The sequence below is a fragment of the Carassius auratus genome, chromosome 14 (genome assembly GCF_003368295.1).
Source record: "Carassius auratus strain Wakin chromosome 14, ASM336829v1, whole genome shotgun sequence".
NCBI classification, from domain to species: Eukaryota; Metazoa; Chordata; class Actinopteri; order Cypriniformes; family Cyprinidae; genus Carassius; species Carassius auratus.
This window is the reverse complement of record NC_039256.1, coordinates 2,515,007-2,530,307: the sequence shown is the minus strand read 5'-3', so window position 1 is coordinate 2,530,307 and position 15,301 is coordinate 2,515,007. Positions and strand designations below refer to the sequence as shown.

The window sequence follows — 15,301 nt, the reverse complement described above, 5'->3', positions numbered from 1 at the left end:
ATATAATATTGCATAAAAGTCATGATGAATGTATGATGTAATGACTACGAAACATTTTGGTATGACCTTCAGGATTACACTCTTATGATGTCTACATATATGCCTTACAGATTTGTATCACTAAATAATATTTTACTCATATATTTACCTCAGAGAAATATCATTTTAGACAATAGAAGCATATAACCCAAAGTGAATAACTGCATTAAACAACAGTGCTATTTTAAACGAAAGCGGAATGTCGTATTCTGCTCAGGCGCTGTGCGAGCTGCTATGAGGTCCTTCTGAACTCCATGTGGTGTTGGATAATTCTAGAAGCGCGTCAGTGAGACTTCAGTGCTAGCACTGCTGAGATTGACCCACAGCTCACTTACTCGACCTCCAGCTGTTCAGAACACATCTGTTACTCAGCGTTCATCCGTCGAAGATGTTGTCCGCGGCGAGAACAGCAGCGAGGAGCGTGTCTCGCTCTCAGAAGACCGGCAGCGGTGTGTCCGAGCTCGTCCAGAAGGTGAGAGACTACTGAGGGCCCTTAAACAGAGCTGGCACCCTCTATATCGTGCGAGGGCTCTTTCAGCGCGTATGGGATGTGTTGTGTGTGTCAGACACTCGGATGTAATGATGTGCAGTGAGTTGACGAGCAGTTCACATCATATATATAACGTTAATCTGTCTACATAAATAAAAAAGAGAAGCTGTAAAGGATGATGTGCCCCGTGTGTTTGTAAAGGCTCACGTGATTAATCTGCTCCGTGACAGAAGTCATGTAACGTTAAGAGAAGTTAGGGTTTATTATAAAGAACAGATGTTATATCATCTAGAGCTTGTGTAACGTGTGAAGAGCGGAGCAGCTCATTCACGTGTGTGTGTGTGTGTGTGTGTGTGTGTGAGGTTTAGGAAGAGCGTGTTTGACCTTCATCGTGTGTCCTGAAGCATCGAGGACATTCCCTTCATCTGTGTGCTTTACTCTTAAACTACTTAGCCATGATAAATATACAAAAAAATACAAACTTGGTATTTTCCCACTCATTTTGTCCTGGTGTGTTTGTAGTGATGTTACCTTTATCCACGTGATTCTCTTTGCATCAACATGGCATCATTAAAGCACATGTTCAGACTCGACTCTGTAGGGTTCTGAGGGGACTCCTGGCACACTGAGCCCTCATCATTCATTATCTCTGATCGATGTGTGTTTTGTGTGTTTCTCAGGCTTGTTGGAGCGGATGGAGTCTCCAGACTGCGGCCAGACGTCAGTATGCGTGAGTATATCAGTGTTTGTGTGGAGTATATCAGTGTTTGTGTGGAGCTCCTCTGGTGATGGTGGAGGTCCGTGAGCGAGTGTGAGATCTGCTGATGGTGTTTCAGGTCGGAGGCGATCAGAGGCGCTGTCGTCGGCATTGATCTGGGGACCACCAACTCCTGCGTGGCTGTGATGGAGGGCAAACAAGCCAAGGTGAGCTGGAGCGTCCTCACAGTCAGGGGCTGAAGATCAGGAAGTTTTTAGAATCAGATGTTCACCTTAATATGAAATATTGAGAATTGTGTAAAAACAGTCAATACTGGACCTGCCTGTGGTTTTGAAAATTGCAACACTTTTACATTTAAAATGAATGATCGGTGCACCGCATCATTGGTTGTGAGAGCGTGATCAAACCTGAATGAACCTTCAGCCTCTGGGAAGATTCAGTCAAGTCAGCTTTATTACTGAAGTGATTTATACAGTACAGATCGTCTTAAAGCAGCTTCACACTGATAAACTAAAATAGCAGGAGCATTTATGGAAACTTATCATTGTATTTTAATTCTTTGGTTATTTCTACTGAATTTTTTTTTTTTTGTGCTTTTTTGAAAACGTTTAAATTCTGAAGAAATGTAAAAAAAAAATTAAATGACACTAATCGATCTTAACCAGTATTGTGCACCCCTAGAAACACAATTATTGGGTGTGTACGGATCAGGGTTGCAAAAATTTCCAGAGAAATTTTGAAACGTTCCATGATTTTTTTTTTTTTTTTTTTTTTGAAAAAGTTTCTGGAAATTTAGCAGAAATGTTCCACCCCCTTGCAACCCTATTTGAGATTGTGCTGAAGAGTTGTGTGCTGGTGTCAGGTGCTGGAGAACGCCGAGGGAGCGAGGACCACGCCGTCAGTGGTGGCCTTCACAGCGGACGGAGAGAGACTCGTGGGGATGCCAGCCAAACGCCAGGCCGTCACCAACCCCAACAACACGCTCTACGCCACCAAACGCCTGATCGGACGCCGCTACGACGACGCTGAAGTCCAGAAAGATCTGTAAGACCTCTGATTGCACAATTCCAGCCCCTGTATATATTTAAGTGTAAAGTAAGTTTACGTAAGTGATGAGCGTTGCTGTGATCGACAGGAAGAACGTGCCGTATAAGATCGTGCGAGCGTCTAACGGAGACGCCTGGCTGGAGGCCCACGGTAAACTGTACTCGCCCAGTCAGGCCGGAGCCTTCATCCTCATGAAGATGAAGGAGACCGCAGGTCAGTCCTCTGCCAGAAGAGTACATTTAATGCATTTAGCAGACGCTTTTATCCAAAGCGACTTTCAGTGCATTCAGCCTAAAAGTTTTTACCTAACATGTGTTCCCTGGGAATCGAACCCACAACCTTGTGCTCCTAACGCAATGCTCTACCACTGAGCCACAGGAACACAAGTAAACAGTCAGTGATTTAAATAAGACAAAATATACAGTAGAACAAGTAAGAAATGCTACATGCATTGTATAAAGTAATCAAGTGAATAAAAACACTGCATATTCTTATTAACGTTACAAAAGAATGTACAAAACGTGAATAAAAGACAGCAGGAATATTAGACTACTGTCACTTTAAGAGTCCAATATACTCTTACACGTGTTTTCTTGCTGATTGCATTACAGTGGTTTAAAATAACTAAAAAAGGAAACGTGCAAACGATATGTTTTCGTGACTGGTTAATGTCACGTGTGAGTGTGTAACCGAGACAGAAGCAATAGTCCACAATCGTACGCTCCATCAAACCACTGCTGCTTGTTTCTGCAGAGAACTACCTGGGTCACACGGTGAAGAACGCTGTTATTACTGTCCCTGCTTACTTCAACGACTCTCAGAGACAGGTGTGATCAAGCTCTCTCCCTCCACCAGATTCACTATCTGTGCCTCATTCACTCACGGTGAACCAGCTTCGACTGTCTTTAATATCTGCTGTGTTGACAGGCCACCAAGGACGCCGGACAGATCGCAGGTCTGAATGTGCTGCGTGTCATTAACGAGCCCACGGCTGCTGCTTTGGCCTACGGACTGGACAAGACCCAGGACAAGATGTGAGTATTAAATACTCCGCATAAATATATCAATTTCTCTGATTGATTCTCATTTGTGTGAAACCATATCGATTCATAAATCTCAAGAATTGATTAGTCTCGCCTGTCCGATAATTAAGGGACATTATAGTGCCTTCCATCCAATAAATCACAGAAAGCTTTGTGACTTGTTTTAGTTTTTAGTAGGAAATGTCCATGTCCTGTAACTGGTGTAGATCCAAAACAATCCATATTGAATCGAGTCCCATGTCTTGTTGAACGTTATTTGACGTGAACCTGTGTGCTTTGAGTTGAGTGTGAAGAGTGTTCCTGTGGTCTTCCCAGAATCGCGGTGTATGATCTCGGCGGGGGGACGTTTGATATCTCTGTCCTGGAGATCCAGAAGGGTGTGTTCGAGGTGAAGTCCACTAATGGAGACACGTTCCTGGGCGGAGAAGACTTCGACCAGCATCTCCTCAGACATATAGTGAAGGAGTTCAAGAGAGAGGTGTGTGTGTGTGTGTGTGTGTTATCAGTGTTCAGAAGCCATCGCTGATATATCTGAACACTAAGATCAGCTGATAACCGTCATTTGATGTTTAATTGTAAAGCCTCATGAAACCCCATCTTTCAGCTCAAGTTAATTATTCATCAAAATGGACCACACTGTAAAATAATAAAGTACAGCATGAGATCAAATTTGCAGTGATGCACCTGAGAACATTTGCATATCAATTGAATATATATATAAATAAATAAAAATCTAGGTTCCAACGTTAGCTGCTGTAGGCTCATGTCATTAGACGAGATTGATTAGCAGCATCTGGTCTGATGTGGTCTGTGTGTCGTTGCAGTCGGGCGTGGATCTGACCAAAGACACCATGGCTCTGCAGCGGGTGAGAGAGGCGGCGGAGAAGGCCAAGTGTGAGCTGTCTTCGTCTCTGCAGGTCAGTGAGTGGGACAGGGATGAAGAGATCTGGTGTAAGTGACCCTACCTCCCGGGCTTTACAGAGATTAGCATGAGCTATCAGAGATCAGGAGCACTTCTCACATAATTAATGTGATTACATCGCAACCTTTGCATTGTGTTAGGCACACTTAGCAGTACTGCATTTTCACAAACATGCATGGTGTATAAAAAAATAAATGATTACAGGTAACTGGAGAGTAACTCACTGTGGCTTAGGTGCTTTCCCACACATGACCACTAGATGAGGCTTCTAGCCAATGTGTGAAACCTATTTCAAGACATGGCATTTTGCGGTTTTAAGGCTATTTATGTATATGTAAAAATCATATCCCTTTGTTATGATTCACATTCATAGCCATCTGTATTTTAACATTAAATTCCAACTCAAGTCGTTGCATGACGAACAAAATCGAGATTTGCCCTTTATGCCGTTACAGACCTGTATGAGTGTCTTGTGTGGAACATAAGATATATTCTGAAAAATGTTGAATGGACAAAAAACCTTATTTTATAAAAACTAAAACTTATTTTATTGGTTTATGGAAAAAATGTCAAACATATGAAATGTTAGTGAGTAACCTGATTGAAAGTTGCCATATTTACTTAAATATTTACGTAAATATTTATTTGTAGGCGACAGATTATGCATTTTGATTTTCCAGCAAGCAAGAGGTGGTTAATGATAGACCAGTATAATGTCCAGGCTCTTTTTGATTTTATATAGCAGTATAAAATAAAAATTTACACATTATATTGAAAATAGCAGAAGACCTAAGACAGATCCTTGTGGCACTCCATATTTTACTGGTGATAAATGAGATGACACCCCATTTAAATAAACAAAATGGTAGCGATCGGACAGGTAGGATCTAAACCATCTTAGAGCCTGCCCTTGAATACCTGTATAGTTTTGTAATCTAGAAATGAGATGCAGCCTTGATCTGACGCAAGAAGTAGGTCATTTCTAATTTTAACAAGTGCAGTTTCTGTGCTATGGTGGGGCCTGAAACCTGACTGAAATGGGAGGGATGGATTAGTGTATATGACTGAGTTTAAGAAACCGTATGGTAATATCTCTGCACACAGACGGACATCAACCTGCCGTACCTGACAATGGATGCCTCTGGCCCCAAACACCTGAACATGAAGCTGACTCGCTCTCAGTTCGAGGGCATCGTGGCGGATCTGATCCGCAGGACCGTGGCTCCCTGTCAGAAAGCCATGCAGGACGCAGAGGTGTCCAAGAGTGACATCGGAGAAGTGCTGCTGGTGGGAGGAATGAGCCGCATGCCCAAGGTGAGGACGGTCAGAACACGCACTGTGTGAGGAGGGCCTTGGGTAAAGCATCCTCACGTGTGTGTGTGTGTGTGTCCTCAGGTCCAGCAGACGGTGCAGGATCTGTTCGGCCGTGCTCCCAGTAAGTCTGTGAACCCCGACGAAGCCGTGGCCATCGGAGCGGCCATCCAGGGAGGCGTTCTGGCCGGAGACGTGACCGACGTGCTGCTGCTGGACGTCACTCCTCTGTCTCTCGGCATCGAGACTCTGGGAGGAGTCTTCACCAAACTCATCAACCGAAACACTACCATCCCCACCAAGAAGAGCCAGGTGGGCTGATGATCTCTAACACTCGTCTTGCTCAAACCTTGTCTTCCCTCTCAGTGTTTCGGCTGAATTGAACTTCACTATCAGACATGGCTTTCAGTATCACGGTCCTCTTCAATCTCTGAATCAATGTGAACTTTGGTTGATGTGCTCCTCAGGTGTTCTCCACCGCTGCTGATGGACAGACTCAGGTCGAGATCAAGGTTTGTCAGGGGGAGCGAGAGATGGCTGCAGACAACAAGACCCTGGGACAATTCACCCTGGTACAAAACATTTGCACGCACCTTTACATTTGATTTTGGATTTAGGTAATCCAGCAAGAAAGATAGACTAGTATAATGTCCTTGAGATAGATGGGGAGATATATATATAAAATAGCAGAGGACCTAGGACAGATCCTTGTGGCACTCCTGATGATAAATGAGATGACTCCCCATTTAAGTAAACAAAAGGGTAGCGATCGGACAGGAAGGATCTAAACCATCTTAGAGCCTGCTCTTGAATACCTGTATAGTTTTGTAATCTATCTAGGAGTATGTCATGATCTATGGTGTCGAACGCAGCACTAAGATCAAGTAAGACTAGAAATGAGATGCAGCCTTGATCTGACGCAAGCAGCAGGTCATTTCTAATTTTAACAAGTGCAGTTTCTGTGCTATGGTGGGGCCTGAAACCTGACTGAAATTATACACAAAATATAATGGTATTAAATAGTTTAAGAACAACAGTGTATACAATACCAGGCTGTTATGATGTATGCACACCTTTTACATTTAGCAGACGCTTTTATCTAGACTTACAGAAGAGGGACAAAGCAGTCTGTCAAAGAGCCAGCAACACTCATGATACGCAGTGCTAGCTTTAGTAGACATCTAGATTAGGAAGCAAGCTAGAGAAGACCATAACCATGTTCCTTCATCTCCGGTCATGGCTCAGATGTTGTGTTTGTGTGCTCTGAACAGGTGGGCATCCCTCCGGCTCCTCGTGGTGTTCCTCAGATTGAAGTCTGCTTTGATATCGACGCTAATGGGATCGTGCACGTCTCCGCTAAAGACAAGGGCACCGGACGAGAACAGCAGAGTGAGACAAAAATCAGTCAAAATCAATGATGCATGTTGTTCCAACAGTTTTTAAAACTTCAGAAGTGACTTTGTCCTGTGTTCTGAGAGGTAATGTTAACTAGCTCTCAGAAGAAGATGGTTTAGTCCTCCGCTGTGGTCAGTAGCGACTGCAGGTCCAGTTCATCTGATAAAACTCACAGCAATGACTGCAAATACGATATCTTTGAAAGATCTTGTCTCTTGTAACCTCGCATTCAGCTCGACCCTTCTCTAGTATGAGCGGTCCACTTTAACAGTCCCAAAAGTGTTGAATCGAAGTTGTCTTTATGAAAAACATTCATATCTCATATTATTTAATGCATGTTTGTTTCAGTTGTCATCCAGTCGTCTGGTGGACTCAGCAAAGACGACATTGAAAACATGATCAAGAACGCTGAGAAGTACGCCGAGGAGGACCGGAGGAGGAAGGTAGCGTTTAATACACATTACACCTGCTCTTTTCTCATACCGTATAACCAGCTGCAGAGTCTGAACGGATCGATCTTGTTTAAAGGATCGCGTGGAAGCGGTTAACATGGCCGAGGGCATCGTTCACGACACCGAGTCGAAGATGGAGGAGTTTAAGGACCAGCTGCCCGCCGATGAGGTCTGGTCATCAGTCTGAAGAGCTCAGACGCCGGTGTTTCAGAGGAGCTGAGTGTGATGTCTGTCATCTCTCTCTGCAGTGTGTCAAACTGAAGGAGGAGGTCACTAAAGTACGAGATCTGCTCTCACGGAAGGACGCAGAGACGGGAGAAAACATCAAGCAGGCAGCCACAAACCTGCAGCAGGCCTCGCTCAAACTCTTCGAGATGGCCTACAAGAAGGTGCGTTCACTCATTAACCCTCTTCTCATCATTGCTTTCAGATTAAGAGCTGCCGAAGCATTTGAGCTTGTTTTGATCCGCTGATACTCTCGGGCCGTTCATGTGCTCTTCATTCTATTATACTACTCCAAAAGCCACGTTTACAATCGACTAAGCATGGCTTTTTTTTTTTCTTGTCGTGAAACTTGGTTTTTCTCAAATGTTCCCTGATCCTCAGATTTAAAATTAGTGGGTGCATTTGTTAATGCAAACGATCTCAGCAGGTAATAGTCGATTGTAGTCTATAAGTGCATCGCTTCTGAATCACTCCTAACAGAGGAAATACCTGCAATGTTTTGTCCACGTGATGTCTCTGTCCTGATGACTGGAGTAATCTTGTTTGTGTTTGTGTTTGTGTCAGATGGCGTCGGAGAGGGAAGGCTCGGGCTCCGGATCCGGCTCTGGAGGAGAAGCGGGAGAGAAGAAGGAGGGCCAGCAGTAAATCCCCGCGCTCCAGTTAGATGTGGACTGAATGTTTGGGAGCATGAACGCGTTTCCCCGAGCAGCATACACACCTTTATTCTCACACATACTGTGTTGTTGGCTGTAAATTCTACAAAACAATATTGTCAAGGCCTCTCATCCATCTCCTTTAATGTCTAGAAGTTCAAATTCATTCATTGTGTCTGCTGGAAATGATCTGTGTGGGTCTCGAAGCGAACTGTGCAAGTGTGTGTTTGGGGTTTGAGGAGAGCCTGAAGATCACAGACGTGACTCGAGCCATTCAGACATGCATTCCTGCCTGCAGACACCGTGTGTGTGTGTGTGTGTGTCCACCTTTACAAAGTGTCTTTGTGTGTGTGTGTGTGAGTTTTAGGGGATGAATGAGGCTGAATGTGTGGCTGAACGGCTTCAGGATGTCTATCTCTGCCGGACTTTGTTTTCGAGAAACCCATGTTTCATATTTAAATGGCATCATCTGTTCTGTCCATCAGTTGCTCGTTTGTAAGCGTGTGTACATGTTTGAGCTGAGATGATGTTGAAAACGAGAGTATCTGATGTGGAATCATTAATTCTGATTATAATTTGGCAGACTACAGCAGCACGGCTCGTGTCTTTATTTAAAGTACAGCGTGAGGTGAATCAGTCCGGTCTGCCTTCACTAGTGTTCAGCTTGGTTTATATCAGTCCGTGATGTGATTGTGAAGGATTACGCTCTGTCTGTCTCATAACACACTGCCCATCTCTCTTCTTTCTCTCTCTCTTCTCTCTGTACAAAGGCTGATGTCTGCTGATGATGTTAAATGTTGGAATTGAATGATTTAATAGGTTTAAAGAGTAATATTCAATGCAGTCTTTTATAATAAAATTGTGTTTGAACTCAAGTGTGTTATTTTCCAGGTAAACTCTGTTTTTAGTTAATCAGGAGTGGGTTATGATCAAAATGATTTGCTCTCTTTAATCACTTGATGTGTTTGATATTTAAAGCACGGGTTAAATGAATCCTTTTTCTCAGCTGAAGCTCTTTTGAGGAATATTATTTTCTGTTTTGAGGACTCGTTGAGGTTCAAGTTAATATTTTAATATAAACACATTTCCATTCCAGTATAATTTGTAACTCAAGAAAAAAAATATTACTTTTGTTATAATACGACTGTTGTTTATAATTGACTATTGTTTATAATTTTTGAACATAATTTTATGATGCTAGTATGATTCTGGTAGAAATGACTTTAGTGCAGTTTATTTGTTGACACGGAATAAACTTTTATTTCATAATTCTGAGTTTATATCTCACTAATGAAGTTTTTTTTTTCTCGGTTCTGAGGGGGAAAAGTGCAGAAACGCGGGATATAATCTCAGAATTAAGACTTTTTCAACTTTCATGCAACGGTTGTTTCCGCCAGTTTATATCTTTACACAAAATGTATGTATTATCAAACTCCTCAGACTAGCGAGTTTATATCTCGCATCTAAACATGAAAATAAAGAGGGGAACGTCTGTTTACAGTGATATTCATTATTACTTAGATTTTTAGTTTGGTTAATCCTTTTAATAAATAATGTAAATGAGTGTTATTCGGTATATCGCAAACGCGGAGCCACTGAAATGTTCACAAACAAGGCTTTTATTCTGAAGCGGGGCTGCTGCGACTTCCGGCGGATCAGAGTCTGCGCGAGCGCAAACGCGGTTTTGAGCGCTGGTCAGAGAGTCGCAAGGACTTCAGAGGCGGTGAGCTCTTCTAAAACCTCTTTTCATGAGTTTATCATCGCGTTATGTCTTACACGACGACTCGTGTGTGTTCTGATGTCCGTTCGCGGTGTTAAACGCATGTTACGGGTGTGACAGAAATACAGGAAATGCTCGTCACAGGGCGCGTCTGACTGAAGCGCGAAGCCTGCGATCACTAGTAACGTTATTAATATTATTATATGAGAAGACTGTTTTACCTAAATTAGCAAAGCATCCTTACACACTACAGTAGTGAAACTAAAAACAGTATTACACGTGATATCGATAAGAACCGTGATTAAAGCGCACTATACACTACCCATTATAATAATAGTTTGAATATTTTAGCGGGTAAGTTGTGCTTCATCGTCGTGTGATGTGTGGACGGGTGTTTGGACAGGCACTGCTAATAGCAGCTATATCCCAGTCACAATACTGTTATTGTTGTGAAGTGTTTGATAGTTAATCTAGCGACTAGCATTAGCAGCTTCCGCTTTAACTCACCTGAGAGTCAGAGCAGTCTGATGAAATAACTTCAAGGACTAAGATTTGTTTTAATGACGTCTCTTCTGATAATAAATTATCATATTAGAATGATTACAAAAATAGCTTATAAACATATTGTCATGTGATATAATGATCAACTATTGGGTTTAATCTTGTTGTCAGATAGTGTTCTTTCAATTAGGTCCAAAACTAAATATATAAAAACTACAAAACCTGTTCTGATTGAAAGAAACATGTTGACAAAAATATAGAGCCTCATATTTCACGATAATACAGCAGAAAGAGATTTGAAGAGGTTTAAAAAGGCTGGACATTTTTGACCTGAACAAGGTGGAGATGCATCAGTACTGACACCAAATGTCATTAGTTTATCATGGTTTTGGTAGAAACTGTGCCTTTATGGAGCTTATAATCTGACAAAATGTTCCTGTTATAAGCTTTCCAGTCTCTGAGCGTGCTCTTGCCCGCAGGTGCCGCTGCCGTGAGGAACCAGGATGCAGACCATTAAGTGTGTTGTGGTGGGCGACGGGGCGGTGGGGAAGACGTGCCTCCTCATCTCCTACACCACCAACGCCTTCCCCGAGGAGTACATCCCCACCGTGTTCGACAACTACAGCGCTCAGATGAGCGTGGACGGCCGTACGGTGAGCCTCAACCTGTGGGACACGGCGGGGCAGGAGGAGTACGACCGTCTGCGCACGCTCTCCTACCCACAGACCAACATCTTCATCATCTGCTTCTCCATCGGCAGCCCCTCGTCCTTCGCCAACGTGCGGCACAAGTGGCACCCGGAGGTGACCCACCACTGCCCCGGCGCTCCCATCCTGCTGGTGGGCACCAAGAGAGACCTGCGCTCGGACGCGGAGACGCTGAAGAAGCTGAAGGAGCAGGGCCTGGCTCCCACCTCGCACCAGCAGGGCGGCGCTCTGTCCAAGCAGATCGGAGCGGTCAAGTACCTGGAGTGCTCTGCGCTGCTGCAGGAGGGCGTGAGGGAGGTGTTCGTGGAGGCCGTGCGCGCCGTGCTCTACCCCGCTACCAAGAAGAACACCAAGAAGTGTGTGCTCTTATAGTGGTGCGTGACGGAGATGAACTGATGAACGAGCTGTTTCGCTGCCTTCTGTGCGTCTCATTCTCTCTCTGCATCAGTCTGTTGAAGTTGCTTGCCTGTCTTTGTTGTTGATTGTGTTGCCAGATCCATTTCGTCTGTGTCCGTCAGGAGCTCGTCTTGACTCGCGGCGTCCTGTGCGTTTAGATAAAGTGCAATAAGATAATGAAGACTGAATCAGATTCATGGTTATAAACGTCCCTCAAAATCTTTGATGCTCCTTCAAAACCATTGCATAGTGTTTTATCCATCGCTGTTCAGCAGTATTTGGACAGCTGAAAGAGATCGTTTGGGTTGCATTGATTTAAGTGTGAATTTCATTATTTTACTCCAAAATCAAAAGAATTATACATTCCATAAACAAATGCAATCGATAAGCAATAAGGTTTCGAGTCAAATCCCACAGTGCAAGAGAGAAAATCTCATCCCTCGGACACAACGACTGATTTTTTAATTTTTTTTTCATATTTATAGTTCGACAAATACTGTAAAGCTGTACATTTCCAAATTATATTTTACAAATGCAAAACGTCTTAATGCTCCCAACCAGATATTTTTAATGCAAAATATATTTTCTTACTTGTGATTTGGGAGTTAAGTTAACCCCTCATCATCCTGGAGTCGTGCCTTAAGTGTGTTTCTAAAGAGCTGCGTCCCGCTGCTGAACAAGTGTTGGTGCTGGTGTAGTAGGGATGTTCCTCTTCAGTGCCTCGGTGTGTAACGCTCACAAACACCAAAACGCTGATGTGTGTTTCCAGCCCAAAGACATGCTAACTGCTCAAACCGGATCATTACACGTCTCCTTGGGTTTATGATGTTGTTCTTATTAACTGACAAGCTTTATTTTGGGTTTTGCGTGTTGAAAAGAGGCGTGATGTTGGACTAACACACAGTATTTCAGTATCTCGTCATCAGTCTTTAATAAGCGAGCTGATTTCCAGTGTTGATGTGGTCACAGACGTCTCTGGATGCAGTGAATCTAGGCATTATGTGATGTGTTACTCTGCTGATGTGTGATGGGCTTTCAGAACTGGAAGTCGTGGTTAAACCTTATGCAAAACTGACACCGTTGAATGGCAGTGTGTTGTGGTCGATAAACTGTGACTGCACAGCCAAGGTTTTAATAACTGAAACTTTTTAGCTTTTTCTTACTTGTCTGCCAAACTTGGCCAAAGAGTGCCTTTGGAAAAACCCATTAGAAGGTGTGTAACCGGCCGTGTGTGTGTTATCATTAGAGTCACAGCTGATAACATTGGCACTGCTTGTTTCTGTGGTTAAAGCAGGACAGTGTCTCAGAGAGGGGATGAATCCTGTGCAGACGCTGGAGAATGACGAGCGATTGTGACCGTGAACCGCTTTCTGTGTCATCTTTCAGAGGCTGTGTGTCTGTGGTGTGTGGTACTAGATTTATACACTGGGAAATCAATATATTTTTTTTGTCAAAATTGCCTTTTTATAACCAAAATGAATTGTATAAATGAACTAACCGTGAAATTATTTTAAATTATGCTGAATAAACTTTTACACACAAGTTGCGTGCTGTTGTTTGAGTTTGACTGGCTTGTGTTCCTGCTGACTTGCTAAAGTGCAGCACATGTTCTGTCTTGAGACGTTTCCGCCGATGCTGCTGTGCACAAGCCACAACACAGAGCTGATAGATATCGAGAGCGGCTGCAAGCAGCTCCGCAGGCGTGAGTTGGATGCATTGCTTTGTGGTGGCAACCTAGATGCCTGCTCGACTCCATCTGATGTTTTCACACTTCAGCTGCAAACAGACATCCTCCTGCGTGGCCTTTATAATCTCCTTTATTAGGGGAAATGCATTCAGGTGATTTTAAATGTGTAATGATCACCTGTTTGTGTTTATACCCCACAGTGGAGTTTTAAAATGTTGCCCTTTCTGTCATTTAGTAAATATTTAATGTCACAGTTTCCACTAGATGGCACTGAAGTGGTTTACTGCTACTGAATACTGTGCAGTGCAGACTCATTCATACAGTTTTCTGTTCACTTAAAATAAATAAATAAAGAGATGGAAGTCAGAATATTCTCCTGTGCCAGCTGTTTCAATGAGAAGCACTGCTGGACAGAATAAACCAACCATGTGTCATGTAAACCAGTTTGCATGCATGTTTCCTCTAAAGCTTGAATGCATGATAGCACGTATCTTAATCATTATTTTCAAAGAGACTGTGACATCAGTAACGAACAGCCAATCACACGCCAGGTGAGCTTCCTATTGTCTAGTTCAAATACCCACACTTGCGTTCTTGGCCACTTGAGAGCGTGCACGACAGGAAGAAAGTGAGTGAGACTGTCCTGATCTTAAAAACACTAAACCGCAGTACACTAAATCTGCTCCAGAGCGGTATTCAAGGCTTAGCGTATCCCATCATGCATCATGTTATGACTTTTTGCCAAGATCAAGAGTTAAATATTAATAATAATTAGATATTACATACAATTTGGCAGTAGAACAAAGTGCTACAGGTTTTATTGCTGCATAGATTAGTATATGTATTTTGTACAACATTTGGAACTGTCACTTAATTAGAAGCACCACAAATTAAAATAGTCATGTTATAGGGACTACTGAACAGACATTTAAAAGTTGATTTAAAAATGCATTGTACTTAAAATAAAGCTATGTAAACACTTATATTTTTACAGTACTATAAGTGTGTCCCATCAGGTAATAAAAGTTTGACACACACTTGTGGTCTTCATCATCCTCACTTGAACACTTTGTCCAAAGACCGTTTGCTCACAGCTGATTGGTCCAGTTGGAGTTTGAGATCTCTTACCCAGAGCAAGGATAGCTGTGTTGTGTAAGTTATGGTAACTAAAACCCAGACCTGGTGCAAACTAATCTTAAATATACCTGACTAGCCAGCTAAACCAGCTTCATGGTACAGGCCACACATAACTAACCCTGTCATGCTACAAAAAGGTCAAATTATCTATAAATGATTAAGAATCAAACTGATCTTGTCGTGAGTGTCTTGTCATGAGTCAATGTAGAGTAACAGCTTTGTGCTAACAGGCAATCCAGGCATACATAGCTAATGTGTGTCTGTCTGTGTGTTAAAGAAATAATAAAGCATTGCTCAACAATAAAAAAAAAAAAAAACGTCATGCTTTAATCATTGTGATCACAGAATACTTATACTACCTTTTTTTTCAAGCCTTCTAAAGTGTGAAAAGCAATTTTAAAATGACAAGAGTCATTATTTCAGCTGAAGTCAGTTCATTGATTCAGTGATGTCATCATCCAGTTCTGCTCTCTTCCAATAGTGTCTGTGCAATCAGTTAAGTGTCCCTAACTAAACAAGACCACTGCGACAGCAGCAAGGAACCAAAACTCCATCGGTGACAGAAATGCAGAAATAAACAGACTCAGTCGGGGCCAGTTCTCCTCAGGCCACACGAAACCAGCATGGTGTGGTTTAATCCCAGCCTGTAACACGGGTGACGAGGACTCAGCTGGATCCTGTGGTCTTGTGCCGATGGCCGTCTAGTTGATGAGGTCTTTACAGGGGATCTGTATCTGGGCTCTAGTTGTCCTGGTCTCCGCTGTCTTTCAGGGATGTAGAGGTCCTTTCTAGGTGCTGATCCACCATCTGGTCTGGATACGTACTGGATCCGGGTGACTGCAGTGACCCTCTGATCTG

The 15,301-nt window shown here is 42.9% G+C and overlaps 2 protein-coding genes across 2 annotated transcripts; both read left to right on the top strand.

Annotated features, from left to right (window-relative positions):
• The first annotated feature begins 290 nt into the window (after positions 1–290).
• On the top strand, positions 291–9,170 carry LOC113113418 (stress-70 protein, mitochondrial). The gene is made up of 17 exons (XM_026279592.1): positions 291–511; positions 1,210–1,259; positions 1,366–1,453; positions 2,110–2,291; positions 2,383–2,507; positions 3,048–3,121; positions 3,222–3,328; positions 3,653–3,815; positions 4,162–4,254; positions 5,364–5,573; positions 5,655–5,882; positions 6,038–6,142; positions 6,842–6,959; positions 7,314–7,408; positions 7,494–7,586; positions 7,666–7,806; positions 8,207–9,170. Exons 1-17 carry the CDS (start codon positions 428–430, stop codon positions 8,285–8,287), a joined length of 2,037 nt encoding a protein of 678 aa, XP_026135377.1. The 5' UTR covers positions 291–427; the 3' UTR covers positions 8,288–9,170.
• Positions 9,171–9,915: 745 nt separating this feature from the next.
• LOC113113419 (rho-related GTP-binding protein RhoG-like) lies at positions 9,916–13,161 on the top strand. The gene is made up of 2 exons (XM_026279593.1): positions 9,916–10,018; positions 10,996–13,161. The coding sequence occupies exon 2, from the start codon at positions 11,020–11,022 to the stop codon at positions 11,593–11,595; it is 576 nt and encodes a 191-aa protein (XP_026135378.1). The 5' UTR covers positions 9,916–10,018; positions 10,996–11,019; the 3' UTR covers positions 11,596–13,161.
• The last annotated feature ends 2,140 nt before the right edge of the window (positions 13,162–15,301 follow it).

What these genes read in the sequence shown, in the direction of transcription:
- LOC113113418 (XM_026279592.1), top strand. Translation starts at nt 428, where the DNA reads ATGTTGTCCGCGGCGAGAACAGCAGCGAGGAGCGTGTCTCGCTCTCAG. An exon ending in TGGAGGGCAAACAAGCCAAG is followed by an intron (nt 1,454 to 2,109) that starts GTGAGCTGGAGC and finishes TGCTGGTGTCAG; the next exon opens with GTGCTGGAGAACGCCGAGGG. An exon ending in GCTGAAGTCCAGAAAGATCT is followed by an intron (nt 2,292 to 2,382) that starts GTAAGACCTCTG and finishes TGTGATCGACAG; the next exon opens with GAAGAACGTGCCGTATAAGA.
- LOC113113419 (XM_026279593.1), top strand. Translation starts at nt 11,020, where the DNA reads ATGCAGACCATTAAGTGTGTTGTGGTGGGCGACGGGGCGGTGGGGAAG.